The 27543-nt window shown below is 36.0% G+C and overlaps 2 protein-coding genes across 2 annotated transcripts; one reads left to right on the forward strand and one right to left on the reverse strand.

The window, feature by feature from the left end:
• Positions 1-8146: 8146 nt before the first annotated feature.
• On the reverse strand, positions 8147-8491 carry LOC115970582 (protein NIM1-INTERACTING 1-like). The gene has a single exon (XM_031090190.1). It carries the CDS (start codon positions 8489-8491, stop codon positions 8147-8149), a length of 345 nt encoding a protein of 114 aa, XP_030946050.1.
• A 2240-nt stretch (positions 8492-10731) lies between these two features.
• On the forward strand, positions 10732-12001 carry LOC115970583. Its single transcript, XM_031090191.1, has 2 exons — positions 10732-10931; positions 11563-12001. The coding sequence occupies exons 1-2, from the start codon at positions 10732-10734 to the stop codon at positions 11999-12001; spliced, it is 639 nt and encodes a 212-aa protein (XP_030946051.1).
• Positions 12002-27543: the final 15542 nt, after the last annotated feature.

The following is a 27543-nucleotide window of genomic DNA, read 5'->3' on the forward strand; positions in this document are numbered from 1 at the left end:
CCAAACAAACGCACCCTAAACGTAACAAAGAATCTTCACTTCAAAAAGTGCTAAACCCAAGTTAGATGAAATCTACTAAAAAGGAAAAAAGCGAAATTGTTTGCAGCAAAAAATTTTACTCCTCTGAAAGACATGGAAGAGAAATTTTAAAGTGTATATAAAATACAAAAAAGAGAAGAAGAAGAAGAAGAAATTTAATAAAATAAATCTGTTTTTCTATGGTTTGGGATTGGGATGGGAGTCTCAAGTAATACCGGAGTTTTCAAACCAAAGCTATTCTTCCTATGTTGATTTGTGTGATTATTTTTGTAAGAATTTGTGTGATTATTGGATTTGCAAAAACATGCGAGCAAATGAATTTAGATATGTTTGGTTAGGAAGAAAGGGCAGGAAAAGAGAAGAAAATAAGTTTTTTTTTTAGAAGAAGAAAATAAGATTTTGAATATTTAAAAAAAAAAAAAAACAATTCTTTTTTTACAGGGAAAAAACATTAATACTGAGGTGGAATTTTTAACTTGAATTAATTATTATTTTTATAATGATGTCATCTTCAAGTATAACACATGTGCACATCATTTGTTACGTAATCATTTTCCGTTAGTGAGTTGACAATATAGACCAAATTGATTTCAAGTTGAAAATAGCAAAAATTAAATTGATTGTGACTCCAAAATATAAGGACTAAAATGATATTTTTACCTTTAATTAATTTATATATTAATAATTAATCTATTTTTAAAGATGAGGAGAAAACAAGAGAAGGCCTGCGGGGTGGGCCAAACCTGAGCTGTTCCACCATATGTGTTAAAATAATGAGCAATTTGAATCATGATAACAATGAGCCAAACCTAATTGGATCAAATATGAACCCTACCCAATTGGAACTCTAGCCAATTCTAACTAGACTACTAGGCTTATATGGGCCAATATTTGACCCAATGCACGAAGTTATGAGGCTCATGATACCACCTCCTCAATGAGATTTGTCAAAAAAAAAAAAAAAAAAGACATTAGAGGGGTTCCACTAATTACTGCGAAGTTTATTGATGGTGAGTTTTATTTGCACTTTATCAAATCTTACAAAGTGGACTATGAGATTGTCGTTAGAGATTAATGTGTAATATTTTATACAAATTCAAGAAAGTTAAGTCCAATTGTCGAAGAAGAAAATTTCTATTTCAACTTTGGCTTTCATATTTCTAATCTTTTACACACCTACCTTTCAAAAGATTATATGTATCACCTTCTTCTCAAAAAAAAATTTGACCACTTGTGAAAGAAGAAAAATTACATTCTCTTCCCTTCTCTCTCTCTCTCTCATCCTCCTTTTTCCCTTACGTATCACCTCACTTACATAGAATCTCACTTGACCAAGGTGTCTGGAGTGTGTCGAGTGCGTTTCTGTGCTCTCTCTCATCCTCCTTTTTCCCTTACGTATCACCTCATTTACATAGAATCTCACTCAACCAAGGTGTCTGGAGTGTGTCGAGTGCGTTTCTATGTAAGTCCATTTTAAGGCCCTCACACTACTTCTTACTTAACACTGTAAGTCTCGCTTGATCAAGGTTTTTATAGCAACAACTTGAACTTTTCTTTAAGCTCTTCTTTCTTGATTACTCAATTTGTTACAACTCAAATAAAATATATATATATGGAGATCATTACAATTACAACCAAGACTTTGACACGGAATTAGCCAACATTAAAATAACCCTCATAATTTACACTAGTATATGTTCTTTAATCCCTTGATTTCAAATCCAAAAATTCAACACACAAGCATTGTGAAATCTTCCATTCATAAGGATATGTTTAGCAAGGTTTTCAGACCCGAACAGGACCAGGAGGTCAGACCATAAAAACCAGGAATCGGGATGAAAATCGGTTTTTTAATCATAAAGAACCGGATTTTTTGTTAATTCCATGAACCCCTAAAACCAGGGTTGGACTGTATGAACCGGTGGCAAGAACCGTGAACCCCTTAGCATTTTTTTTTTTTTTTAATAAAAACAACTTAACACAATTTTATTCTACTTAATTAAATTATCCATCTCTTACAAGGAATAAAAAAAAATTATAATTAAAATCCTTTAAAGATATTCAACTTTACTTCAAAAATTAATCATAAATTTTAATGTTTTCATGGTTATTATTTTATTTTATTAAATTTCTTATTTAATTATTAAATATATGCTTGAAAATCATTAAATTTCCCTCACATATATAGATATATTGTCAATTTTTCTAGTTTTATAAATTTAATATCTATATTTAGGCTTCAATTAATTATTAAATTAATTATGACGTCATCATGGTTTGACACCAGTTCGACCTTAGTTCGACTCCGATCGACCTCGATTCAACCTCAAAAACCTTGAACATCTCCCTTTTATGATTAAATCAATGGTTTAGGTCTTAAAACCTTGATGTTTAGTACTGAAAATAGAAAATTGGAACAATAGAAAATGAATCTAACTTTATTTGGTTGATTGTGTGTGTTTACATTCTTGGAGAGGAAAAAAAAAAACTTGTAAACCTAGCAAGGAGAAAATACTCCTCTACATCTCTTTTTTTCTACTAAGTTTTCTTCTCTATCAAACAAAAGAAAATAACAATCAGTTTCACTATTTTCTCTTTTCCCGTTTTTTCATTTTTTCCTTTTATTCTCGAACCAAATCTTGGTCCATAAGGTAAACGGATGAAATGGAAAAATTATTTCAAAGTTCAAATCCATGGCCCCATGGTACAGCATCTTGAAAAACCATAACAATAAACATAGACTTTCTGCATAATTCGTCAAACAGATTAATAAGAAAAAGAGAAAAGTGGCCATGTTTGCTAATTTTTAAGTTTGGAGGGCCTATGTGACTGACTGGAATGTTTTTGGAATGATATAAATCATGAAAACTGGAATATGATGCTACACCATTCATAATAATAATATCTTTCATTTTGGGGCCTATCGATTCCGTAACCACCAAACCAAACCACTTTTCCTGTTCTCTAAAGTACCTAGCTAACTAGCCATCTGGTACTGTGAGTTTCCCCATAATAAACGACTTCTATCATAGGAAATAAATAAATAAATAAATTTGGGGCCTATCGATTCCGTAACCACCAAACCAAACCACTTTTCCTGTTTTCTAAAGTACCAAGCTAACTAGCCATCTGGGACTCTGAGTTTCCCCATAATTAATGACTTCTATCAAAGGAAAAAATAATAATAATAAAATAAAATAAAGTATAATTACTTTGTTCATATCTACTACTCTTTTGCTTTCATCAGAAAATAAATTTTAACACGTTTATGTTTGGATTGGGTTTATTTTTTATGAAATTAAAAATTAAAATACAGTAATAAAATAATTTTCAAATATGTGAATAGTATCATAAGACTTATTTTTAATAAAAAAAATTGCTAAAAAGTGATATTTGTGAATTCCGTAAACAATGAATAAGATCCACTAATGTGGTAAAGGGTGAAAAAAGTAAAAAAAATGTGGCTACTGTTTATAAACAGTAACCACTGTCCCCTATGAACAGTAACCACTATCCCCTACTGCAGCTGGAAAAAAAAAAACAAAAACGCAACGCACGTTTCAGGGTTATCCAAACACATACTTAGCGTTGTTGCTTAGCTAAAACCAAATTGTAACGTTCACAGCAAGCACCATTTCACGTTGGGGTTGTTTCATGCTACATTCCATTAATTAACTAATGAAAACAAACGACTTTTACAAATATTAACTTGGACTAGAAGGTGAGTATCAATCTTGGATTTTTAATTTGAATAATTAATCCATAATACTTTACATTTGGGACAAATCAAATAATTTAAAAGTTCAATTATCAATTAATTTTCACCTCTGATTATGAACTACTAATTGTGTTAATTTAGTCTACCATATTTCAAAATAAGTCAATTCATCTTTAAATTTCATCTTCATTTAAATTTTAATAAAATTAATCAATGTGGATAATGGAGCACATGTTAAGATGTTATTATGATGCTTATAAAAAAATGTTATTATGTAAAGTGAAAACTTTCAAAATTAAATCGATTTCAACCATTAATTTCATTCAAATTTAAATAAAAAGAAGAACTAAGGATAACTGAAAGTTCAAATATGTGTATAAACACCCTTGAACATTTAGACCCCCAAATTACAACTTCACCAATTCAAGCATTATGTCAAACAACTAGTGTGCGGAAACTTAACATAAGCTATAATATGGAATTGGAAAAACTAACTAAGCCAAATTAAAAATCTCAATCCACAGCAGATAATAAAAGGCAAAGATAAAGAGGAAGGAAGATGCAAACACAAAGACAACACGCGATGTGTTATCGAAGAGGAAACCGAAACCCTCAGCGTAAAACCTCTCCGCCACCCTCCAAGCGGTAAACAATCCACTAGAAAATATAGTTGGGATACAAGGACAGCAATAGACCCTCCAAGCCTAATCTACCCAGTGCATCTAAGCCCTTCAAGCTTCTTGCTCCAACGAGGTTGCGCCGAACCTTTTTCTTTTCTAACTTCTCGGATTCCGCTACTAGACCGTAGCATCAACCAATAAAGATTGGTTCCTTCCTAACTGCTTCCCAGAAATCCAAACAGCTTTCTCACAGTGATGATTATGGTGAGAACAAGGTTTGGTAAAATGCCTCTCAAGGATTTGACAATGGAGAGGAAGAGAGTTGAGAAATTTGAAGAGACTCTAATGTATAGATTGTTGGTGAATCAATCTTGTTTTTCTTTAGGATTTCTCTCTCAAAATTCTCTCTGGAAGCTCTCTTACATTTGTGGGTAAAAGGGGTATTTATACTGGAGTGGGAAAGGAATGTGAAACGTCAGGATTTACAAAACAAGGGTGGCTTACGGCTTGACCTCGCGGCTTGACTAAGTCGCGAGATCCAGTCGCGAGATAACCGTATGGCCAGTTGTCCTATTTTGTCCTGTAGTGCTCCAGCTAGTATGACTATTCACCTTCTGGCATGCTTGGCACGTGTGCTGCGTTTGGCGGCTTGCAGCCGCGAGTCACCCGCGAGTCTCTGTTTTCTTGCACACTCTTGAGCAAACTTCACTCTATCTCACTCACTACCCTTACAACAAACCCACCTAAATACAGGATTACTAAATGCTGAATTACAAGCAAATTTGGTACGGAATAAAGCCAATTAGATAGTTGAATAAATTCAACCTTACAATAACAATGACTTGTTTTTTAAAATCAAGGACACAACTAGTAGTTAAGGACCGTATTGAATTTTGTCCAATGATTGAAGCATGAGGACCAGATTTGTACTTTAAGCAATATTTTATTTGTATTTTAATTTAATTAATGTTTAACAAATTGAATCATGATGATGTGCATATGATAATAATGAAATTTCAAAATTATTGATAATACAATAGAAATCATGTACGAACGACATTATTAAATCATTTTAAATTATTAGCTTTCAAAAAATAATTAAAGGTGAAATGCAAAAAGACCCACTGGGATTTGGGTTTGTTGCCAATTGACTCCTATACTATCAAATTTCATCTTCATTTATATTTTAATAAAATTAATCAATGTGGATAATAGAGCACATATTAAAATGTTATTATGATGCTTATAAAAAAAATGTTATTATGAAAAGTGAAAATTTTCAAAATTAAATCAATTTCAACCATTAATTTCATTAAAATTTAAACAAAAAAAAAAAAAAAAAGAACCAAGGATAACAATGACTTGTTTTTTAAAATGGAGAACACAATTAGTAGTTAAGGACCATATTGAATTTTGTCCAATAATTGGAGCATGGAGGACCAGATAGATTTGTACTTTAACCAATGTTTTAATTTTTAACAAATTGAGTCATGATGATGTGCATATGATAATAATGAAATTTCAAAATTATTGATAATACAATAGAAATCATGTACAAACGACATTATTAAATCATTTTAAATTATTAGCTTTCAAAAAATAATTAAAGGTAAAATGCAAAAAGACCCACTAGGATTTGGGTTTGTTGCCAATAGACTCTTATACTATCAATTTTATATTATTGAACCCTGAGATTTAAAATTTGTCCAAATTAGTTGCTTCAACGCAATTCCTTTAACTATAATTGATAGAAAAAATCACATAAAAAAAATAATTGATAGATAATGGTCATGAGTTATGTATGTATTACTTTTAAAATAATTTTTTAATATAATAATATGATTACATGCTGTCAGTTATTATTAACGAAAGTTGATATGGAGTGGTCAATTTGGATAATTGTTAAACCTCAAGGGTCAATATTACAAAATTAATAACTTAGGGAGTTAGTTTGCAACTAACTTAAACCCTAGGAGGTTTTTTCTTCTTTTTTCTTTTTTTTCTTTTTTTTCTTTTTTTTTTTTGCATTAAAAAACACTAATAAAATATTTGATTTGTCATAAACACTCACATCAAGATGTAATGTGATATTTGTAAAAACCATCCCCAAAAACAAAAGTCCCTAATTAGAATAAACAACTACAACACTTTTAAAAAATAAAAAAATAAAAAAATAAATTATTTCTAAACAGGGCAGCTTAACCCTTTGTCCATTTAGGCCTAAGGCCCTAATACAATAGAATATATTATATCTATCTATCTATCTCATAGTATAGCAAAATAATAATAATAAAAGTAAAGCCCTTCGCCTAGCAAAAAAGTATTAATCAAATTGCTTTGTCTATCTCTCCTAAAGTTAAGAATCTTAATTAAGACACAAAATTTTTAATAATGATTAAAATTATTTTTGAAAAATTACCCTCTTTTTAAATGATGTGCACTATGTTAATACATTTTAAAATTTTCTATCTCCCAAACACATGGATTGTGAATACTTTTTTTCAATGTCAAAATTAAAACCATGATTAATATTTTTCTAGAAAAACTCATTATTGAACTCCAATGTTCAGTACCTAAAGTCTAACATTGGCAAGATAGAGAACTATCTTAAACTTGATATTTATTCTAATGGATTTTTTTTTTTTCTCATTTAGCCTAATTTTGCTAACAATTTTGTGAATTGACAAGTTTTGCAAACATGTTTGTTAAGTAGCATTTTGAGCCTCTAAGACTCGAGTTCTAAGGTGGCAAAATCTTATGTGAAAAAAAAAAAAAAAAAAAAAAAACCTCGCGTGGAACTCGAGTCTTTACCTTAAAAGAAAACCAAGCGAATCCTTCTTCTTCTGTCCTAATCCTCCTTCTCTCTAAACCTCTCTTTTTGGAACGATCTTTTCTCTTCTCCAGATTTGTATATGTGCTGCTTTGCTTTGCCCTTTGATCTAATCTCGCTTCCCATGTTTGTTTCTCTCTTCATCAGATCTGTAACTTGCTTTCGTCTTTGTTCCTCTCCTCTAGATCTAGCCTTTTTTCTTTGTGCTTTATGCTTTATGGAACTCAAGTATTAAAGACTCGATTTCCATGTGAATAAGCCTCCGTCAACACTTGGAACTCGAGTTTTAAAGGCTCCAAATTTTTCACTGAACTCGAGTCTTAGAGACTCGAGATGTTAATTTAGACTTGAGATGTTAGTTTACAAAATAATTTCATAAACTAGTTTTAAAAACCTAACAACTAACGAAATTATTAGCAAAAACGTGCTAAATAGCAAAAAAATCCTTATTTCAATGCTCATGGTTAATATTTATTTTTAGAATTAAAAGTTTTAAAAGAAGTTTTACTTAAATGAAATACTCCACTAATTACCATCATACTAAATTATATAAATTATATAACTGCTACATGAGATTTCAGTAGTTACAAGCAAGGGTAACAGAGAGTAGATATGAAGATATTGTATCCCTGGTAGAAAAGACACTTTCGTGTGTCTCTAACTTAATAGTTTCTGATGGACAACGTTATGTCCTTTAATACATTTTTTTTACTATTGTTTTACTCAAAATTAAAATCGGATCAAATATATCACAACAAAAATTAAGTAAATTATCTATATTACAGAACTTGGACACAAAGACAGAATGAGGAGGAATTTTTATCTCAAAAAATAAAGAAAAATAAAAAAGTAAATGAAAAAAAAATCAAAATATAAATATCATTAGACTAATATTTAAATATAAGAGAAGATCACATTTAAATTGATTTGAATCTATAGCTAGAGGGTGAGTTTGAGGTCTAAGCCAGTGTCTTCTCGTTCTTCCTTGTCTTTCTCTTTGTTGTTGCATGGACTAGGAAAGATTAGAGGAGGCCTTACGAACTCAACTTCTTTAGTAAAATCCTCCCACTCAAATTTAGGAACCCAACTTGAGTGATCTCCACCTACCCTCTTCATCTTCTTCTTGTTATTCATCACCTGAGAATCGTTCATTAATTCCTTTCTTCTATAATTACGAGCCTCTCGAAAGCTTCGAATCAACGCGAAAAACTTCTCCATCTTAGCCTCCTCTTCTTCTTCTTCTTGCTCATCTTCCCCATTTCTGAAACTCTTGTCATTTTCCATGGATGATCACAAACAAACAAAAATAATGTTGTAGTGTACAGCTTTTTCTATGCTTGATCGATGTCTATACGAATTTTCCAAATGCTCAATTTATAGAGGTTTTCTGGGTAAGCCAAAAGACAAAACTGCCTTGCCGGTAAGCTGGCCAACATTATTCGAGTGTCAGGACTCAAGGGGCCCTTGGGCGTTGGCGACCAATTTATGATTTTTTTTTTTTTTTTTTAATGGGACCAACTTATGATTTTATTACACTTCAACTATTTATTGATTTGATTTTTCTTCTTCTAAAAAAGAAAAAAGAAAACTATTTGTGATTATTTGTACTGAATTTGATTTATTATTTTGTAGTTTAGAATGTTACATTTTATCTGCTTGATATTTAGCTTCTTGGCTTAAAATAAGCTCAATATTATTAAACAAATCGCATGTTTAAATCATATTCTTTAGAAGAATATTTTTTAGAAGATAATTTTAAAAAATAAAATAGTAATCTTTCTAGTTACTACATTCTAAAAAAACTAAGTGAAAAGTGTTGGAATAAGAATTTTTTATAATATTAAAATAATTATTAAATAATTAAATTTATCATTCTTAATAATCATACCCCACAATTTATACCATTATTTTAATACATTCATTCTCAAATGGGTCCAAAATTCCTCTTGTAGAGTTAAGGGCCTAACTCATATATTGGGCCTTAGGCTCTGGCTAAGAGCGTGGTGATCCGAGGACAAATAAATAGTATTGGCTGGGTCAAGCTTAGAATCTCATATATAAGTGAGGTACGAATGGGAAGGTGGTCTGAGAAGGAATATCTCCTCGAATAAGCTAAGCACAGCTCAAATGTGTATCCTAATAATCAAGGTGACCTTTTAGGAAGTTCCAGTGATAGGGACGTGCCTCATAAACGTACAAGAAGGATAGGAACTCAAAAATATCTAAGAAAAAGTTGCTACCACCGCATTGAATGCTCTATAGCTAACTCTCTAGCCACATTAATGAGGAAGTGATCTCTGAACAATACTTTTTCAGCTTTACAACCACCCTAAAGACTTTTGGAGGAGGCTAATGGGACAAGGATTAGCATAAGCCATCAGCTGTCCATGTGTAGGGTAAAGATGAAAGAAGAGACGTAGTATAAAGAAGAGTGAAGACCCCAAAGGAAAGGGATTGGAAAAGAATGAGAAAAAGGACTGTAGCAATCAAAATTGTATAAAAAATATGTTCAATTGATTTATATTAGATCCTACCTACTTGAACCATGCTGAGAGTAAATTTATTTGGATCAATCCTTCTTGCTTTTGTTTGATTATCTTTCAAACTCATTTTATCTATTGTCCAACTCATTAGGGCCTAGTTCTCTAACCCACTCTCTACAAATTTATTGTATTGGGCTCACTGGGCCAATATCCCTTTACATTTTGGGTTTGGGCTCCAAAATGTGTCCCCACAATTGGCGTCGTATGTGGGAAAAACTTGTGTGATAGTGAGTGCAACGATTAACTATGGTAGGATCAGGTCCCCATCAGCAAAAGTCCACGGGGTCCTAACGATAGGATGATTTCCTTAATCTTGAACGTAAGAGAGATCAAGAGGGTAGCATGCATACTACGCATACAAGCAGAGGCCACTCTTGAGTTGGAAGTCACGTCTCTCAAGAGCACCATAACAAAGCCATGCAACTGGAGATTGACCAGTTAAAGAAGAAGTTGCATCATGCACGGCGAGAACGAACCCCCTCCAACTCTGATGTTTCCTCTAAAGGTGAAGAGGATGCTAGTTATAGGCAAAGGTCAAGAACTCCACCCAACGAGTCTTTTTCCTACGATAAAGAACACCATCACAAACATAGATACAAGAGCTCGCCTCACAAAGGCCTGGGAAATGACGTTATGAGCAAAGCATTGAACCAGATTTTCAAGTTGCCCTTCACGCGCAAGATTGAAAGGGCAATACTTCCTTGACGGTTACATCAGCCAATGTTCACCATCTACAATGGTCGAATGGACCCTGTGGAGCATGTGAGCCACTTCAATCAAAGAATGGTTGTCCATTCCAAAGATGAAGCCTTGATGTGTAAGGTGTTCCCATCTAGTCTAGGACCTGTAGCGATGAGATGGTTCAACAGCCTAAAGGCAGATTCCATAAATTCCTTCAAGGAGCTCACCTAGGCATTTGGCTCTCGTTTTATTACATGTAGCAGGGTTCCTCGGCCCTTAGATTCCCTACTATCCTTATCCATGCGAGAAGGGGAGACTCTGAAGACATACTCGGACAGATACTGGGAGATGTTCAATGAAATAGATGGTGACTTTGATGATGTGGCCATCAATACTTTCAAGGTCGGCCTCCCAACCGAGCACAGTTTAAGGAAATCTCTGATCAACAAACCTATCACCAATGTGCGCCAACTCATGAACTGGATTGATAAGTATAAGAGGTTTAAGGAAGACTAGCGGTAGGGGAAAGGAAAGGCTAAGGTTATCCCTCAAGAGATGAGGAATTTCAGGTCGGACCGATACAACAACAACCGACCTCAGAAGGACTTTGTTGGGTAGGTAGGGTCTGCCAATACTCAAGAGGTTAACGCAGTGTTCTGAAAACTGGTGCATCAAGTTCTGGAGAAGATTAAAAATGATCCATTCTTCAAATGGCCAAATAAGATGACAAGAAACCCCATGAGGCGTAATCAGAACCTTTATTGCAAAAATCACCAAGAACAAGGACATACTACAGAAGACTGTAGAAATTTGTGGGACCATTTGGACTAGCTAGTTTAAGAAGGAAAATTGAAGCATCTTTTGTATCATTCTAGTGGCCAAGGGAGCCAGACAGGTTCGGAACCTTGGAAAGATACTTCTTTAAGACCTTTTTTAGGCATGATAAATGTCATCTTCGCCACTCTAGGGAGGACCGAGTCTTGTCCTTCTAGAGTAATGTCTATCGCTCAACTGTCCACAGAGGACTCAAATTCTGAGCCAAAGAGGGCTAAAGTGAGTATCCTACCGATGTTAAGCTTTTCGGATGAAGACCATACAACCCCATGATGATGGTTTGATGATCACGTTTAGGATTAGGGGGTATGACGTGAAGAAGGTGATGGTGGGCCAAGGCAGTGGTGCTGAGATTATGTACCTCGACTTGTACAAGGGACTGAACTTGAGACCCAAAGACTTAACAGCCTACGATTCTCCTTTGGTGAGTTTTGATGGGAAGGATTTCATTCCGAGGGGTCAGATTAGACTACCCATGCAGGTTGGTTCAGAAGTGGTGGAGGTGGACTTCATCGTGGTGGACGCTTATTCCCCTTACACGGCCATTATGGCCAGGCCTTGGCTTTATGCTCTAAGAGCCGTCTCTTCTACTCTGCACCAAAAGGTGAAATATTTGGCAAATGGCCAAATTAACGAGATTGTTGGGAGTCAATCCACGGCTAGGCAGTGCCTAGTGGCTGCCATCCTACATCAGCTCGAAGCTGAGTCCTCAGCCTCTGCTGAAAGGGGCTTATAGCAATTAAAAGCTCCGAAGTTACCTATCAATGGATCAGCCGAGGAGGCAAAATGTGAAGATTTAGAAACGGTTGTTATTAGTGATGACCCGGAAAAGTTCTTTCAGATCGAAGCTCAGCTGCATCCTCCAGAAAAGGAAGAACTGATAGAGTTTCTTAGAAGAAATGTTGATGTGTTTGCATGGAACACTTACGAAGCCCCAAGGGTGGATCCGAGCTTCATCTGCCATCATTTAAACATTAATCCATCTGTCACCCCCAAAAAAGCAACCACCTCAGCACTCATCCAAGGATCATTCTGATACTGTCAAGGACGGGGTGATGAAGCTTAAGCAGGTAGGACCTATCAAGGAGGTTTTCTACCCTAAGTGGCTGGCCAATACTGTGGTGGTGAAGAAAAAGAATGGGAAGTGGCAAGTGTGTGTTGACTTCACAGATCTAAATAAGGCTTTCCCAAAGGATCTATTCCCTATGCCTAGGATAGACCAGCTGGTGGATGCAACTGTAAGCCATCCTTAGATGAGCTTCTTAGATGCCTTTCAAGGATACCACCAGATACCACTAGCCTTGGGTGATCAGGAAAAGATAGCTTTTATCACTCCAACTGGAAACTACCACTACAAAGTGATGCCTTTTGGTTTGAAAAACGCAAGGTCTACCTATCAAAGGATGATGACTAGGATGTTTAAACCATAGTTGGGCAAGAGTATTAAGGTCTATATAGACGATATGGTGGTGGAGAGTAAGGTGGTGTCCAAGCATGTAGGAGACCTTGGGAACATTTTTGAAATTTTGAGGAAACACAAGTTGCACCTCAATGCTTCTAAATGCTCTTTTGGTGTGGGATCAGGCAAGTTTCTGGGCTACATGGTGACTCACCGAGGAATTAAGGTTAACCCCGATCAGATCAAGGAAATTAACAGCTTACAACCACCTCGGAATCCCAAGGAAGTCCAAAAGCTAACCGGAATGACTGTTGCCTTAAACCGGTTTATCTCTTGGTCAGCGAATAGATGCAGACCCTTCTTCCTATTGATGAATAAGTGGAAGAGATTTGAATGAACTGAGGAGTTTGCTTTGGCCTTCCAAAGGTTTAAAGAATATCTCTCTCGGCCACCTATCATGTCCAGTCCTGAGATGGATGAAGCTCTATTTACTTATATTGTTATGGCCCCTCATGCTGTAAGCTTGGTGTTGGTACGAGTTGATAGCATCATACAAAGGCCAGTTTATTATGTGAGTAAGTCACTACATGAAGCCGAGGTCCGTTATCTACCACTGGAGAAGGCCATTTTAATGGTGGTACATGCTACACGTAAACTCCCTCATTACTTCCAAGCACACACAGTTGTTGTCCTAACTCAGCTTCCGTTTAGAGCTCTACTCCGAAGTGCTGATTACACAGGGAGGATTGCCAAGTGGGGTACAATCCTAGGGGTTTTTGACATCAAATACATGCCTCATACCTTTGTTAAGGGCCAGGTCCTCGCAAATTTAGTAGCCGAGTTCACTAAATCCCCATTTAAGAAAGAAGTAGAAACAAAACACATGGATGGAAAATCAGTTGACACAATCACCCTGCAAGAACCTTTATTCTGGAAGGTATATGTTGATGGCACAGCGAATCAAAGGGGATCCGGAGTGGGGCTAGTTCTGGTCTCACTTGAGAGGATCACCATTGAGAAATCATTAAGATTGGGGTACTCGGCCACAAACAACGAAGCTGAGTATAAAGCTCTACTGATGGAAATGGCCATGGTTCAAAGAATAGGCAGAAAAGCAGTGGAGATGTTCTCGAACTCAGGATTGGTCGTTGGCTAAGTGAAGAGAGATTTAGAAGTCAGAGATGAGAGAATGCAAGGATACTTAAGTCAAGTCAGGCATTTGTAATCAGGGTTTGAATCTTTCAACCTATTACACATCCCTAGAAGTGGAAACATACATGCTGATTCCTTAGCCACACTTGCAACCTCCTCGACGCGGAGCTTACCTCAGGTCATCCTTGTAAAGGACTTGTGCAAACCCACAGAGGTAAGAAGAGAATTGGTCCATGTTCACCAAGTTAGAGTAGGGCCTAGCTGGATGGATTCTGTGGTACTATTCTTGAAGGAGGATATCCTACTCGAGGAGAAATCAGAGGCTAACAAGATACGGAGAAAGACTCCTCGGTTCTAACTATCCAAGGACCAGAAACTATACAAGCGCTCCTTTTTTGGACCATATCTACTCTGCATACATCCTGAGGTATCAAAATTACTCCTAGAGGAGTTACATGAAGGGATTTGTGGAAGCCACACAGGAGGAAGATCTTTGTCTCACAGAGTCATCACACAGGGCTATTGGTGACCAAACATGTAAAAGGAAACACAAGAATATGTGAAGAAGTGTGATCAAAGCCAAAAATTTGCACCAAACGTGCACCAACTAGGAAGAGTCCTTAATCCCCTGTCCAGCCCTTGGCCATTTTCTCAATGGGGCTTAGACATTATTGGCCCTTTTCCCAAGGCAGTAGGGAATAAGAGGTATTTGCTGGTCAGCACGGACTACTTAACTAAGTGGGTTGAAGCTGAGCCCTTGGAAAATATCAGGGCCGTGGATGCCAAGAAATTTTTTTGGAAAAATATTGTCACACTGTTTGGGGTCCCTCGTACCCTCATTTTGGACAATGGCCTTTAATTTGATAGCAAATCTTTCAGGAGATATTGTTGTGACCTGGGAATTACGACTAGATATTCTTCCCCAACTTATCCCCAAGGGAATGGACAAGCCGAGGCTATTAATAAGGTCATAATGAATGGACTTAAGAAGAGGTTGGATGATGTAAAGGGAAAATGTGTGGAAGAGCTGTTGCATGTCCTCTGGACATACCGAACCACACCTCGCAGATCAACAGGGGAGACCCCCTTTTCAATGATTTATGGAGCCAAAGTAGTTATTCCTTTAGAGGCTGGCTTCCCAATGTTGAGGACAAGTTCTTTCAATCTGAGTAATAACAATGGATTGCTAGAAAAGAGTTTAGATTTTATTGAAGAAGGGAGAGAAAATGCAATGGTCCAATTGGCATATTACTAACACAAGCTCAAGCAAGGTTATGATGCCAATGTGAAATTGAGACCATTAGCGCCTGATGACTTGGTGTTGAGAAAGGTTCTAGGTACTGCAAAGAACCCAGCATGGGGAAAGCTGGGGCCCAACTAGGAAGGGTCATATCGCATCACCTCGGTGGTTGGTATAGGAGCATATTTCTTCAAAGACCTAGATGAATATGTAATACCACGCCCTTGGAATTTAAACAACCTGAAAATGTATTATTATTAATGAAAGTTTTCTTTGTCATATGCTCATTTATTGTGTAAATACATCGTACTTCCCATTATTATCTTTATAAGTGTTAAACAGAACCTTAGTTATGCCTAGTTCTTCAGACCACATACTTTGGGAAAATTAACACTCAATAACATCTTTATAAGTGTTAAATAGAACCTTAGTCATGCCTAGTTCCTCGGACCACATACTTTGGAAAAATTAACACTCAATGACATTTTTATAAGTGTTAAACAGAACCTTAGTCATACCTGGTTCCTCAGACCACATACTTTGGAAAAATTAATACTCAATGACATCTTTATAAGTATTAAACAAAACCTTAGTCATGCTTGGTTCCTCGAACCACATACTTTGGGAAAATTAACACTCAATGACATCTTTATAAGTGTTAAATAGAACCTTAGTCATGCTTGGTTCGTCGGAACATCTAATTTGGGAAAATTAACACTTAATGACATCTTTATAAGTGTTAAACAAAACCTTAGTCATTCTTGGTTCCTCGGACCACATACTTTGGAAAAATTAACACTCAATGACATCTTTATAAGTGTTAAACAGAACCTTAGCCATGCCTGATTCCTCGGATCACATACTTTGGGAAAATTAACACTCAATGACATCTTTATAAGTGTTAAACAAAACCTTATTCATACCTGGTTCCTTGGACCACATACTTTGGGAAAATTAACATTCAATGACATCTTTATAAGTGTTAAACAGAACCTTAGTCATGCTTGGTTTCTCGAACCACATATTTTGTGAAAATTAATACTCAATGACATCTTTATAAGTGTTAAATAGAAACTTAGTCATGCCTGGTTCCTCAGACCACATACTTTGGGAAAATTAACACTCAATGACATCTTTATAAGTGTTAAATAGAACCCTAGTCATATCTGGTCCCCCGGATCACATACTTGGGGAAAATTAACACTATGATATCTATTGATCTTTTACTAAGTGTCAAAACAGATCTAGAAATATACCTAACTCCTTGGATTGATGGCCTTGAGTAAGTCGAAATCCTTATTTATTTATCTAAGTGATGAGCAGGATGAGGGTTGTCCACCCCTTTTATTTTTACAAAGTATATATTTATCTCCATTAGATTCAGCCTTCATTGCAGAAGGTTCAATTCTCAATACAAGTATGTGGTAAACCTCTTTATTGCTAGTACTTGATCAAATTACTTAAATTGTTAGCAGTGTATTATTGTTAGTTCTTATTAAAGATAGAGTAGCAACAATTCAATGTTATTTGTAATAGTAATAAGCTTCAAAGCACATAAAGTAAAGGTACAAGAGATAAAACGAAAAAAAATTTCCTTAAACAGAAGAGGGAGTACATTATATACATTGACAAAATGCCACTACAAAAAAAAAAAAAAAAAAAAAAAAAAAAAAAAAAAACCAACAACAACAACAACAAAAACAAAACAACAAAAGAAACTACAAGATAAGTCCTAAGTGCTACTTCTTGGCCTTGGGGGGGTCTTCTTTTTGGCTCGGCTGGGAGTTAGGAACATCCTTGGCCTAAGGATTAATCTCTTTGGTCAGTCGCCTTTGCTTTGGCCTTAGCAACATTCTTGGCCTGAGGATCAATCTCTTTGGTCTTGGCCTTTGTCTCCTTTGCCTTGGCCTTAGCAACATCCTTAGCCTCTGAGAAGGGCTTAGTCTCCTTGTCCTTACCTTTGTCTTTGGCCCCATCAGCCCCTTGGCCTTGATCACCAACTTGGCTGGGTCCTTTCGAAGCCTTAGGGAGGGGGCGAGTAGCTTGGGCAGTCAAGGGCTGCTTTAAGGACTCAAGAGCGGTGGCAAAGGGAGATGGGAGGGTAATCGAGATTTCACGGATCTTGAGGTGGTAGTATACATTCCCCGGTTGCCTCCACTCCAAGTTTACAGGGACTCCTACAAGGTTGAGGGCTTCTGCTCATATTACCATGCAGTAATCCCTCCATACCTCGGCTAGCTCCTTAGTGAGCCTGGCTTGTGTTTCTTCCACGTCGAGAGCGTAGAAAGCTTGCTTTTCAGCCTCTGCTGCCTCCTTGACTAATTGAGCTGCCTCTTTAGCCTTTTACAGATCTGCCCTCAACTCCAACACAAGTTGCCTTGAAGTGGCCAGCTCTATGTCAATCTGATAAAGTAACTTGCGCTGGTCCTCAGCTTGAGTCTAGGCATTCTTTAATCCTACCTCAGCACTCCTTCTTTCCCTCTCCTCGGCAGTCAGTTTAGAGGGCAGCTCCTTGTTTTCCTCCTTCACAACCCCCAAGGCCTTTTCATTCTCAAGGCAGTGGTAGATCTTGTTCTTAACATCGTTTCGGGCCTCCTTGGCCCATTCTTCGGCCACAAAGACCTCCTGGGTGGTCTATACAAAAATAATATAGCAACCCCATGTGAACAAAAGAGAGAGAAAAAACGTATTAGTACTTAAATAAATAAAAAGTGTGTGGCTGTGAACTTACCATGGCAAGGTCCCTTTTTAGGGACATAAAGAGGTCTAGCTGCCTCATCTTCCTCACAACGTCCATGTCTTTAGGTAGAAGAAGTGGCTGTTTCAAGGCTTTAGTTATATGGGTAGTATGACCTCTTTGGAACTCCCTGACAGAGGCGTTCCAAGGGATGGCAGCCCCATCCACCTCCAGTTAAGGAGACCAGGTGCGATGCTAAAGGTGCACCTCGGCCCTAATTTGCTCCTCCCGACTGTCCACAAAAGTGGCCCTCTTGTCCCTAGGGTCTTTGGCCTTTTTTGTTGTTTAGTACCCTTCTGAGGGGCCACCTCCCCTTCCTCAAGCTCCTACACTGGTCTCTTCTTCTTTAGATTTGGAATAGCGTGCAGTTCGAGGTCAGTAAGGGTTAGAGGGGGAGGAGGGGGAAGAGTGGGAGGAACTTGGGACTTGGGGACTTCTTTTGAAGTTGACCCCTTGTTCCTTATGGCCATGAGCTTTTTTAGGCTCTTGTTCCCCCGGTTCAATGCCATCTCGTCTTCCTCTCCTTCGGAGGTGCTGTCTGGATGAGCAATCACCAGAATCGGGGTGTGAACACCTAAGTGCCTATCAGGTTCATCCTCAGTGTCCGAGATGTGAACTACTTGAGCTCCTTGAGTCTCCTCTTCTTCAAAGTGAAATTTTTCTCTCTCCTCCTCAAGGGATAAGTGTGAAGAGGCAATCCCCTCCCTTGGTGCTGCTGCTGCCTCAGGCAGAACCCGTTGAAGTGGCAGTACGATCAGTGGAAGGTCTTCTTAGGCTAGGAAATTTGGGATTGACATGTCAATCTGAGCCAGCCGCAAGTCACCTACTCTTATGGCGTGGCCTATTTCTTGATATATCTCCAAGATGGGCTCAAAGTCCAAGATCAAGTGGACGGCTCGCAACTGCCTATCTTCACTTACAAAGATCTCGGACCTCAGCAAATACTTGAAAGTTGCAACATTGGTCAAACTGAGTGTGGGCGCTACGTGCCTCTTGTCTGCAAAAATAGCCGAGGAGCAAAACATGGTTAGAAAGTTAAAATCCATCATCAAAGAGAGCAAAACGAAAGAGAAATAATAACATAGTTAAGGTCAAAAGATTTAAATCTCTTGCTAAGGAACCTAACTCTAAGGTATCCCACCTGGCTCTCCTTCTCAGACAGGGCAGTAAAGGCCATCATGCCACACTTCCAAAACTATCAGGTAGTCGTCTTTCATACCCTTATTAGATTTGGGAAGGCATGAGATGAGCCTAACGATAGGCGATATGGACTTGAGGTAAAACCCCGCGTCAGCGAGTGAGTGGCACTCGTACATATGGACCACATCATGACTAGTAAGCCCCAAACCCAGATGCTCACTTAGAGCATCAACGCTGCCTAAGACCCTAAAAAGGTTAGGTGCGCACTGATGAGGACACAACCTATGGTTAATGAGGTAGTTTCGGGTTATTCTACCCATAGGGAGCGTCATTCCTCCTTCTATAAAAGCTATCATAGAAATGATGACTTCCCCCTCTTCTCTATATGTTAATAGTTGGTCTGGAGCATAGTACCATAGAGCAACTTCCTGTGGTATGTGATATTTGGCTTTAAAAGCCTCTATTTTTGCAGGGGAGTCTACAAGGTGCTTAAACCTACCCATTTGGACAAACTACAAGGAAACAAATTGGAAGGTTGAGGAGACCGGTCGAGAAGAAATGAACCTAGGAAAAGAAGAAACTTACGGAAATTAACACTTGTTGTAGTAACCCAAAAAGGGGTCTTGCATTCCATGGAATCCCACATCGCCTAGGGAAGCACATGGGAATGTGTTTATAAGGAATGACCTCCCTTCAATGTGTAGAAGCCTTTTCCCTCACTGCTGTGTGCTTTGGGGGAGAATAAAACTGTGAGGGGTATGAGGCCCCAAAGCGGATAATATCTACACAATTGGGGCGGGGTCGTTATATATGGTATCAGAGCCGGCTTGGTAATCTCGTGTGGGCTCAGAGACACTACCCCACAAAGTGGGTCCTAACGAGGACGTTAGGGATTTAAGTGGGGGAGATTGTGATGCCCCAATTTGATTGATTGTGTGATGTGTGAGGGTGTGTGATGAGTCCTACATCGAGTATTTACTGGATTGAACTGGGTTTTATTAACAACTGTAAGGAGCCTTAATTGCTACTAGTCCTTTTGAGGTATAGCACAGATGTGGCTAACCCTTTTCTTTGGGCCATTATAGATGGTATCAGAGTCATGCCCTAGTCGAAAGTGTGGGCCCCACACGTGAGGACGCGTGTTCCTATAAGGGAGGTGGATTGTAGTGACCTAAAAGGGGGGGTCTTACATTCCATGGAATCTCACATCGCCTAGGGAAGTACATGGGAATGTGTTTATAAAGAATGACCCCCCTTCAATGTATAGAGGCTTTTTCCCCCACTGTTGTGTGCTTTGGGAGAGAACAAAATCTTGAGGGGTATGAGGCCCCAAAGCGGAAAATATCTACACAATTGGGGCAGGGCCATTACACTTGTGGTGCCTTTGGTGCTTCTCAAAAGATTTAAACTTTAAAAGGAGAGGAGTGAGAAATCTTGAAGGTTTAAGAAGAGTTGAAGATTCAAGAGTTGGGAGTCTTTGAAAAAGCTTGAGGACTTGTGAAATGAGGAAAGTGATTTCCCCAGGTGCCTTATATAGAGGGCAAAATTGAGTGGGAGTTATCCCGCTCAAAATCCAAGGAGAAATATCCACCGTTGGATCTACGTCTCACCATTGGATGTGGGGAACAAAGCGCTGCTTGGAGCAATTAATGATGCCTCACGAGCTTCGAAGCTTTAGTGACAATTATAGGGCACGCAAAACGGCACTCCTACGTGTGTAAATCAAAGGAGACAATAGTGTTAATTCTTAAAAAATCAAAACCTCACTTTTCTCCTCGGATGAGAGGGAAAAAAACGGAGTTTTGAGGGGGCTATTATAGGGTTAAGGGCCCAACTCATATATTGGGCCTTGGGCTCTAACCGAAAGCATGGTGATCCGAGGACAAATAAATAGTAGTGGCTGGGTCAAGCTTAGAATCTCATGAGTGAAGTACGAATGGGAAGGTGGTTCGAGGAGGAATATCTCCTCGGATAAGCTAAGCATAGCTCAAATGTGTATCCTAATAATCAAGGTGACCTTTCAGGAAGTTCCAATTATAGGGACATGCCTCATAAACGTACAAGAAGGATGAGAACTCAAAAATATCTAAGGAAAAGCTGCTACCACCGCATTGAATGCTCTGTAACTAACTCTCTGGCTGCGTTAATGAGGAAGTGATCTCTGAACAGTACTTTTTCAGCCTTACAAGCACCCCCAAAGACTTTTGGAGAAGGCTGATGGGATAAGGATCAGCATAAGCATCAGCTGTCCACGTGTAGGGTAAAGATGAAAGAAGAGACGTTGTATAAAGGAGAGTAGAGACCTCAAAGGAAAGGGATCAGAAAAGAAGGAGAAAAAGAACTATAGCAATCAAAATTGTATTAGTAATCTGTTCAATTGATTTATATTAGAACCTACCTCCTCAAACCGTGCCGAGAGTAAATTTATTTGGATCAATCCTTCTTGCTTTTGTTTGATTATCTTTCAAACCCATTCTATCTATTGTCTAACTCATTAGGGCCTAATTCTCTAACCCACTCTCTACAAATTTATTGTACTAGACTCATTGGGCCAATATCCCTTTACATTTTGGGTTTGGGCTCCAAAACGTGCCCCCACACCTCTTAACTTTAAATGAGAGATCAAAGGAAGATACGATTCAAACTGAAAATCACTACCTAGTCTAATATCATGATAAATTACTTGTCATATAGTCCAAAATTTTTATAGACTATACACACACACACTACTATTCTAAAACTGCACATTGAGGAATGTGAAACATTTATCACATGGTATTAATTTCTCATTTATGTCATAACAATACAATAACACTTCTCATTGGAACAACTTATTTAATTTTTTGCTAGAATTTTTTTTATGAAAATATGTTGAAGTATAATTGTACTTTGAAAAGTAGAAGAAAAAAAAAGTAAGAAAAAAGTGAGGTTTTAAAAATTTATACATAAAAGTTAAAAAATAAAAGTTGACTTATAAGCTTATTTAACACTAGTTCTCACATGTGACCAAAACAACTTATTTAGTTTTTCGCTAAAAAAATTTTGATGAAAGTATATTAAAGTATACTTGTATTTTTAAAAAGTGGGAAAAAAGAAGTAAGATAAAATGAGGTTTTAAAAAATTATACATAATAGTTATAAAAAAAAAAAAAAAAACTTAGCTAATAAGCTTATCCTAACAATATTCCTCACATGCGACCGTAAATTTCTCTTTAATGTTAAATAGGAGAGTAAACTATTGAGACAATATTCATACTCATACTCATTACCGTCTACTCTAATATTATATCTGTCCTAATAACTTAACCAATTAAAAGATAATAAACTTAGGACACAACTTCTGTTAATGCACTAATGCACTTTTAGACACGTGTCTTAATCTCAGTGTGTTGAATGCATTAATACACAAGACACAAGCTTAACCCATAAAATTAATCATTTATTCTTTTTTTTTTTTTAGGGGATCATTTATTCATTATTGTAACAAAAAAAAGTACTCATAATCAATCATTAAATTGGTAAAGAAAGATTTTTTAAATCACAAATGGATACAACGAATTTAATACGAAGATTAGGTAATAATATGTTAACTTGGTATAACTTATTTTATTGATTTATTTAGTTTTAAAAAAAAATCAGTTGAAAAGTTCATTTATGCCTAAACAACACAATTTTAAAAATTTAAATGTAATAAAATAATAAAAAAATTTCCAAACACTTACTAATAAGGAGTGATGTTAACTGATGCCTTTAGAACAATTGTAAATAAACTATTTTTGAAAAATTTTGACATTATTTTTGTTAATAAACTACTTACTTTTTTTTCATCAAAATGTTTATGTAAATTTTGACACTTATTAATAAGATATTGATTAATATTTCTTAAAAAAAAAATATTCGTTAAATTTTTTTTCATTAATAAAAATCGTTGAAAAAAATATTGTAACTAAAAAATCGTTGAAAAATGTAAAATTCTTAAAAGGAAAAATGTGATGTGAGAAAGGTGAGGGACAAAAATGTAAATTAGCAGTTGTAGGAGGGGGGGGGTAGGGGGGGTGGGTTGTGCGGGGCCTGGCGTTACTATTAATGCGTAGTGAAAGTGACTCCCTTACGTCTCTTGCTGATGCCAGCTTCTATTCACCCACCACCTCATATACCCAAAAAATCAAATATACTGGACACGTGTTGCGACCGCTTCTCCTCCTCTACATCGTAACACAGGAACCATTAAAACTTCCAGCAGCACACTTTATTGGAATCCGGTGGAATAAATATCTCTCACAACATTTTTTTTTTTTTTTAATTTTTTATTTCTTTTTAACTCTCAATTTTTTTTTACCTTTTTAACTTCTTTGATTTAATAATTGGTATCAAAAGTTGATTTGAACCATTGAGAAGGTATTGTATGGTGTAATATTAGTCTTGCATCAATTCTCAATCCCTTTTTAACATAGGAAAATTTTAAAGACATAATAAATACCACAATTTTTGCTACAACTTATCATATGATAAATTATGAATGGTGTAAGGCAAATACTGAGTCCACAATTATACCACTTACAACTTGTGGGATTTGTTGTGTTCCTATCATTGCTCCTTTAACATATGTTGTCTTTCGCCATCACATTGTCACATAAGACAGTTGTAACAAAATAGGTGTGAAAATGTGTAGGAATACGATTATAGTGAGTTTGATGTATCATTTTACTCTTTGAATAATTCTAACATGCTACCCAATCATAAAGTAATTCTTAAGAACAATAATACAATTGTACAAGGGGAAATTATAGGAATCATACTATTTTTCATAACATTCCTATGTAGTAGATTGTGACTAGTTGTTTGTCATTTTTACATAAACCTACTACTCTTTCCTTATCATTCATGATTTGTCATATCAAAATTATTGCAAAGATGTAGTACACAAAAGTGTGATCCTGAATATTTTACTGTACAAGACAAAGTATGCCAATAATTGGGCCAAAATTGGCAATTGCCCATTTTACACAAACTTTCTGGCATTTTACTCCATTTTCCAAACTAATTAAGGAAATGTCCCTATTTTGAAACTCGATTTTCTAAAAATCGAGTTCCAAATGTAAAACTCAATTTTTGAAATATCGAGTTATAACGAACGTGAACTTAGAGATTTTTTTTTTTTTTTTTTTTGAAACTCGAGTTCCATGTGAAATACTTGAGTTAATGGAACTCGAGTTCCATTTAAATGTTTTCAAGGAACTTGAGTTCCATGAACTCGAGTACTTCACATGGAATTCGAGTTTATGGAACTCGAGTTCCAGAAATTTTTTTTTTAATTTTTTTAGTTCGCTATAACTCAATTATCCAAAAATCGAGTTTTAAATTAAAACTCGATTTAAAAAAAAAAATGAATTTCAAAACAGGGGTAATTTCCTAATTAGATTGGAAAAGGAGACAAAATACTGGAAAGTTTGTGTGAAAGAGGCATTTACCAATTTTCTCCCCAATAATTGAATAATGCTAGGTACACACCTCAATCTACACCTAAATTCAAACATTGTTTAGTTTATGTGTGAACTCATAATTTGATTTCAAAAGTTTCACATGGGGTGTGTCTACTTGTATGAGCTAAAAGCCAAATAAATGGTAATTATAATTCGTACATCACTGTTGGAGAATAACAAAAGGTACTAGGTTCACATGAAACAAGAAGCAAAAGCATAATGTAAGGACTAGATTTGAGACTCTAGTCCAAAGAATAAATGAACTTAGGCCCAAAAGGCCCGATACAATGAATTTGTAGAGAGTGGGTTGAAAAACTGGGCTTTAATGAATTTGACAACAAGTAAAAATGATTTAGATGACAAGAAAATGAAGTTAGACTGGTATAATCTAAAGAAAATCATCCTCGGCATAGTTCGAGGAGATCGGTTCTTATGTATTTCTCTCAAGTTTGATTACAAGTTTCAATTCTTAATTGCTACAGTGTTTCCTTCTTAATTTCTCAATCCCTTTCTCTCAGGGTCTCCTTTCTATTTTATACTATCTTCCCCTTCCATCTCCACCTTTCACGTGCAGATCAGATTGTTGGTGTTGATCCTTGTCCCATTAGCACATTCCTGAAATCTTTGGGTAGTAGTTGTAAGGCTGAAAGTTACTGTTCATATATCACTTCCTCATTAATGCGGCCAGAGAGTTAACTGCAGAGCCTTTAATGCGATAGTAACAGCTTTCCCTTCAGATATTTCATAGTCTCCCTATATCCTGTTCCTTCTTGATACTTATCCTCATCAATGAAAATGTCTGGAATGTTGCTTTTGATGTCATACCACACCTTCCGACCTCGGCTTTGCTTAGCCGAGGAGGCATTCATCCTCGGACCACCTCTTAGGATGAACATGACCACACTTCACATCTTCACTCACTAACAGGGATTCTCATGAAAGTGTTTATCCATCCTCGGACTGCCTAACGTCTTCGAGTTAGGCCTCTGGCCCAATATATACATAGATATGGGCTTCTGGGCCTATCATCCCTACACATAATATCAACAACTGTGGTAAAAATAAAAATGCAAGCCAATGAATTCACAACATGCATTCATCTCCATAGCATTCCAACCTCCCACACCAATTACATAATCTCAACCAATGCCCATATACAGGGATGGACCCAGGTGAGGATCCAAGGGGGCCTAGGCTCCCCAGGTCCTTTTTTTTTTTTTTTCATTTTTAGTTATTATATATTTCATTTTTATAGTTGGGTCTCCCTTCCAAAACCTTAGACCCCTTCTCCTCAATAAGTCTAGCTAGTCTCATCCAAATAGCCACTATCCAACTCAATAACTTCACAAAAACAATAAAAATATTCACAATGGTGATTGTATTCTAGCAAAAATATATATATATATATATATATATATATTACCACCAAAGTACCCAAAAAATCATGTGTTATTGGAGAAACTAAAACTAAACTTTTTGCAACTATAGTAAACTGGTATTACTGTAGCAAATTATTAAAAATAAATACAATATTTTATTAAATTACATCTCTTCCTTCAATTAAAAAACACAAATTCTCTCTCTTCCTTTATTATTTTAATGAGTTATTTATATTATTTAAAATGAAGTGATAAAAAAAAAAATAGAACATTTGATATTTGGTGTATTGTAAAGTAAGGTGGTAAAATAAATAAAATTGTTTTTTGAAGTGTAAAAAAACTAAAAATTTTAGCATCACCACAGTGAATGCTCTAACTTCAACCCAAAAAATAATAATAATAATAATAATAATAAATTCTAGCCAACCTAGTATTAAAGAAAAAAAAACATTATTTTGTTTTTGTTTTTATTGGTAAATGATTACATCTTAATGTATTTAAAAACAACAATTTTGTGTATTTATAATTTTTTAATACTATATGGATACCTATTAGGAGGTTTTTTTTTTTTTTTTTAACTCTGGTCCCCGCTAGCTTAAAATCCCGATCCATTCCTGTGCAAATATCACCCCATCAGCAGAGTCACAAAAATTATTTCATGGAAAAGGTACAATTAAAGTTGCATAAAAATGCAATCAAATTTTCTCCTTTCCTTTTTTTTTTTTTTTTTTTTTTTTTTTTTTTATTGTAATTGAATTTTTAAGATCACTCTCCTGCTGGGATTTTTGTTTTATTTTTAGGATCCTGAATTTTTTGGCCCATAATATAGCTTTTTGGGCATCCTTTTATAACTGGGACGGGCCTAACCATCTCCAACCTCCCTGCTTGGGTTTTCTGCTCAGATGGTAGAGAATGACGGCTTATTAGAAGTTAGTACCCCCTCATTCTTCCCTTTTTTTTTCTTTTTTTCTTTTTTCTTTTTAATTTTTAAAATTTTTATTTTTTACAACCCCCTCATTCTTCTAAATGCAAGTAATCTTAAGTCTTAATTATAAATAATTAAATAAATAATCAAATAAATTTTACAAACGCATGGCTCAAAGATATAAGAATGAAATACAAGATGAAAAAGACCTGTGCATTAATTGAATAATATGTAAAGGGAACGCCAATGAGCTGAGGATACTCAAGAAAACTTCATAATTTTTATATGAAGTTTTAATAATGGTCTTCATGTGTCATATAAAATCTCTTGCCACGTTTGGTTGCTTTCTATATTAGCTAGTTTATCAGCAATTGCATTGGCCTCTTGATAAATATGTTCAAGCAAGAGGGTCTATGTTGGTTGGCGCATTAGGTACCTAATTGTCTAAAGTTCCGCCACAATACTGATAGTAATCCCAACATTAAGAGAGATTTTTATAAGAAGTTGAATGATACGTGATAATTTTCTAGATATTTTTATTAATACATTAAAGACAATGCAATACACAATCCCAAAAACAAATAAATACCATCTTGTTAAACTTCATCTCACGAAAGTTTTTTCAATTTATTTTTGTTCGTAAATAAAAATTGTAAGATGAAATTTGGGTATTCCTCCATAAGTACTTTACCATAAGTTGCCTAATTAAATTCAGTCATGCAATTGAATTAATCAATGCAACACAAAATGTATTACCTTTCTATTGCTTTTAAGAAATAAAAAATTAAGGTGTTATCCTCCATAAAAACAATCACATTATTGC

Source organism: Quercus lobata, chromosome 12, assembly GCF_001633185.2.
Source record: "Quercus lobata isolate SW786 chromosome 12, ValleyOak3.0 Primary Assembly, whole genome shotgun sequence".
NCBI lineage: Eukaryota > Viridiplantae > Streptophyta > Magnoliopsida > Fagales > Fagaceae > Quercus > Quercus lobata.

Bases quoted from the DNA above. Each gene is read 5' to 3' on its own strand.
- LOC115970582 (XM_031090190.1), bottom strand. From the start codon at position 8,491: ATGGAAAATGACAAGAGTTTCAGAAATGGGGAAGATGAGCAAGAAGAA.
- LOC115970583 (XM_031090191.1), top strand. From the start codon at position 10,732: ATGCGAGAAGGGGAGACTCTGAAGACATACTCGGACAGATACTGGGAG. The intron at 10,932-11,562 runs GTTTAAGGAAGA...GATCACGTTTAG, and splicing joins TGGATTGATAAGTATAAGAG to GATTAGGGGGTATGACGTGA.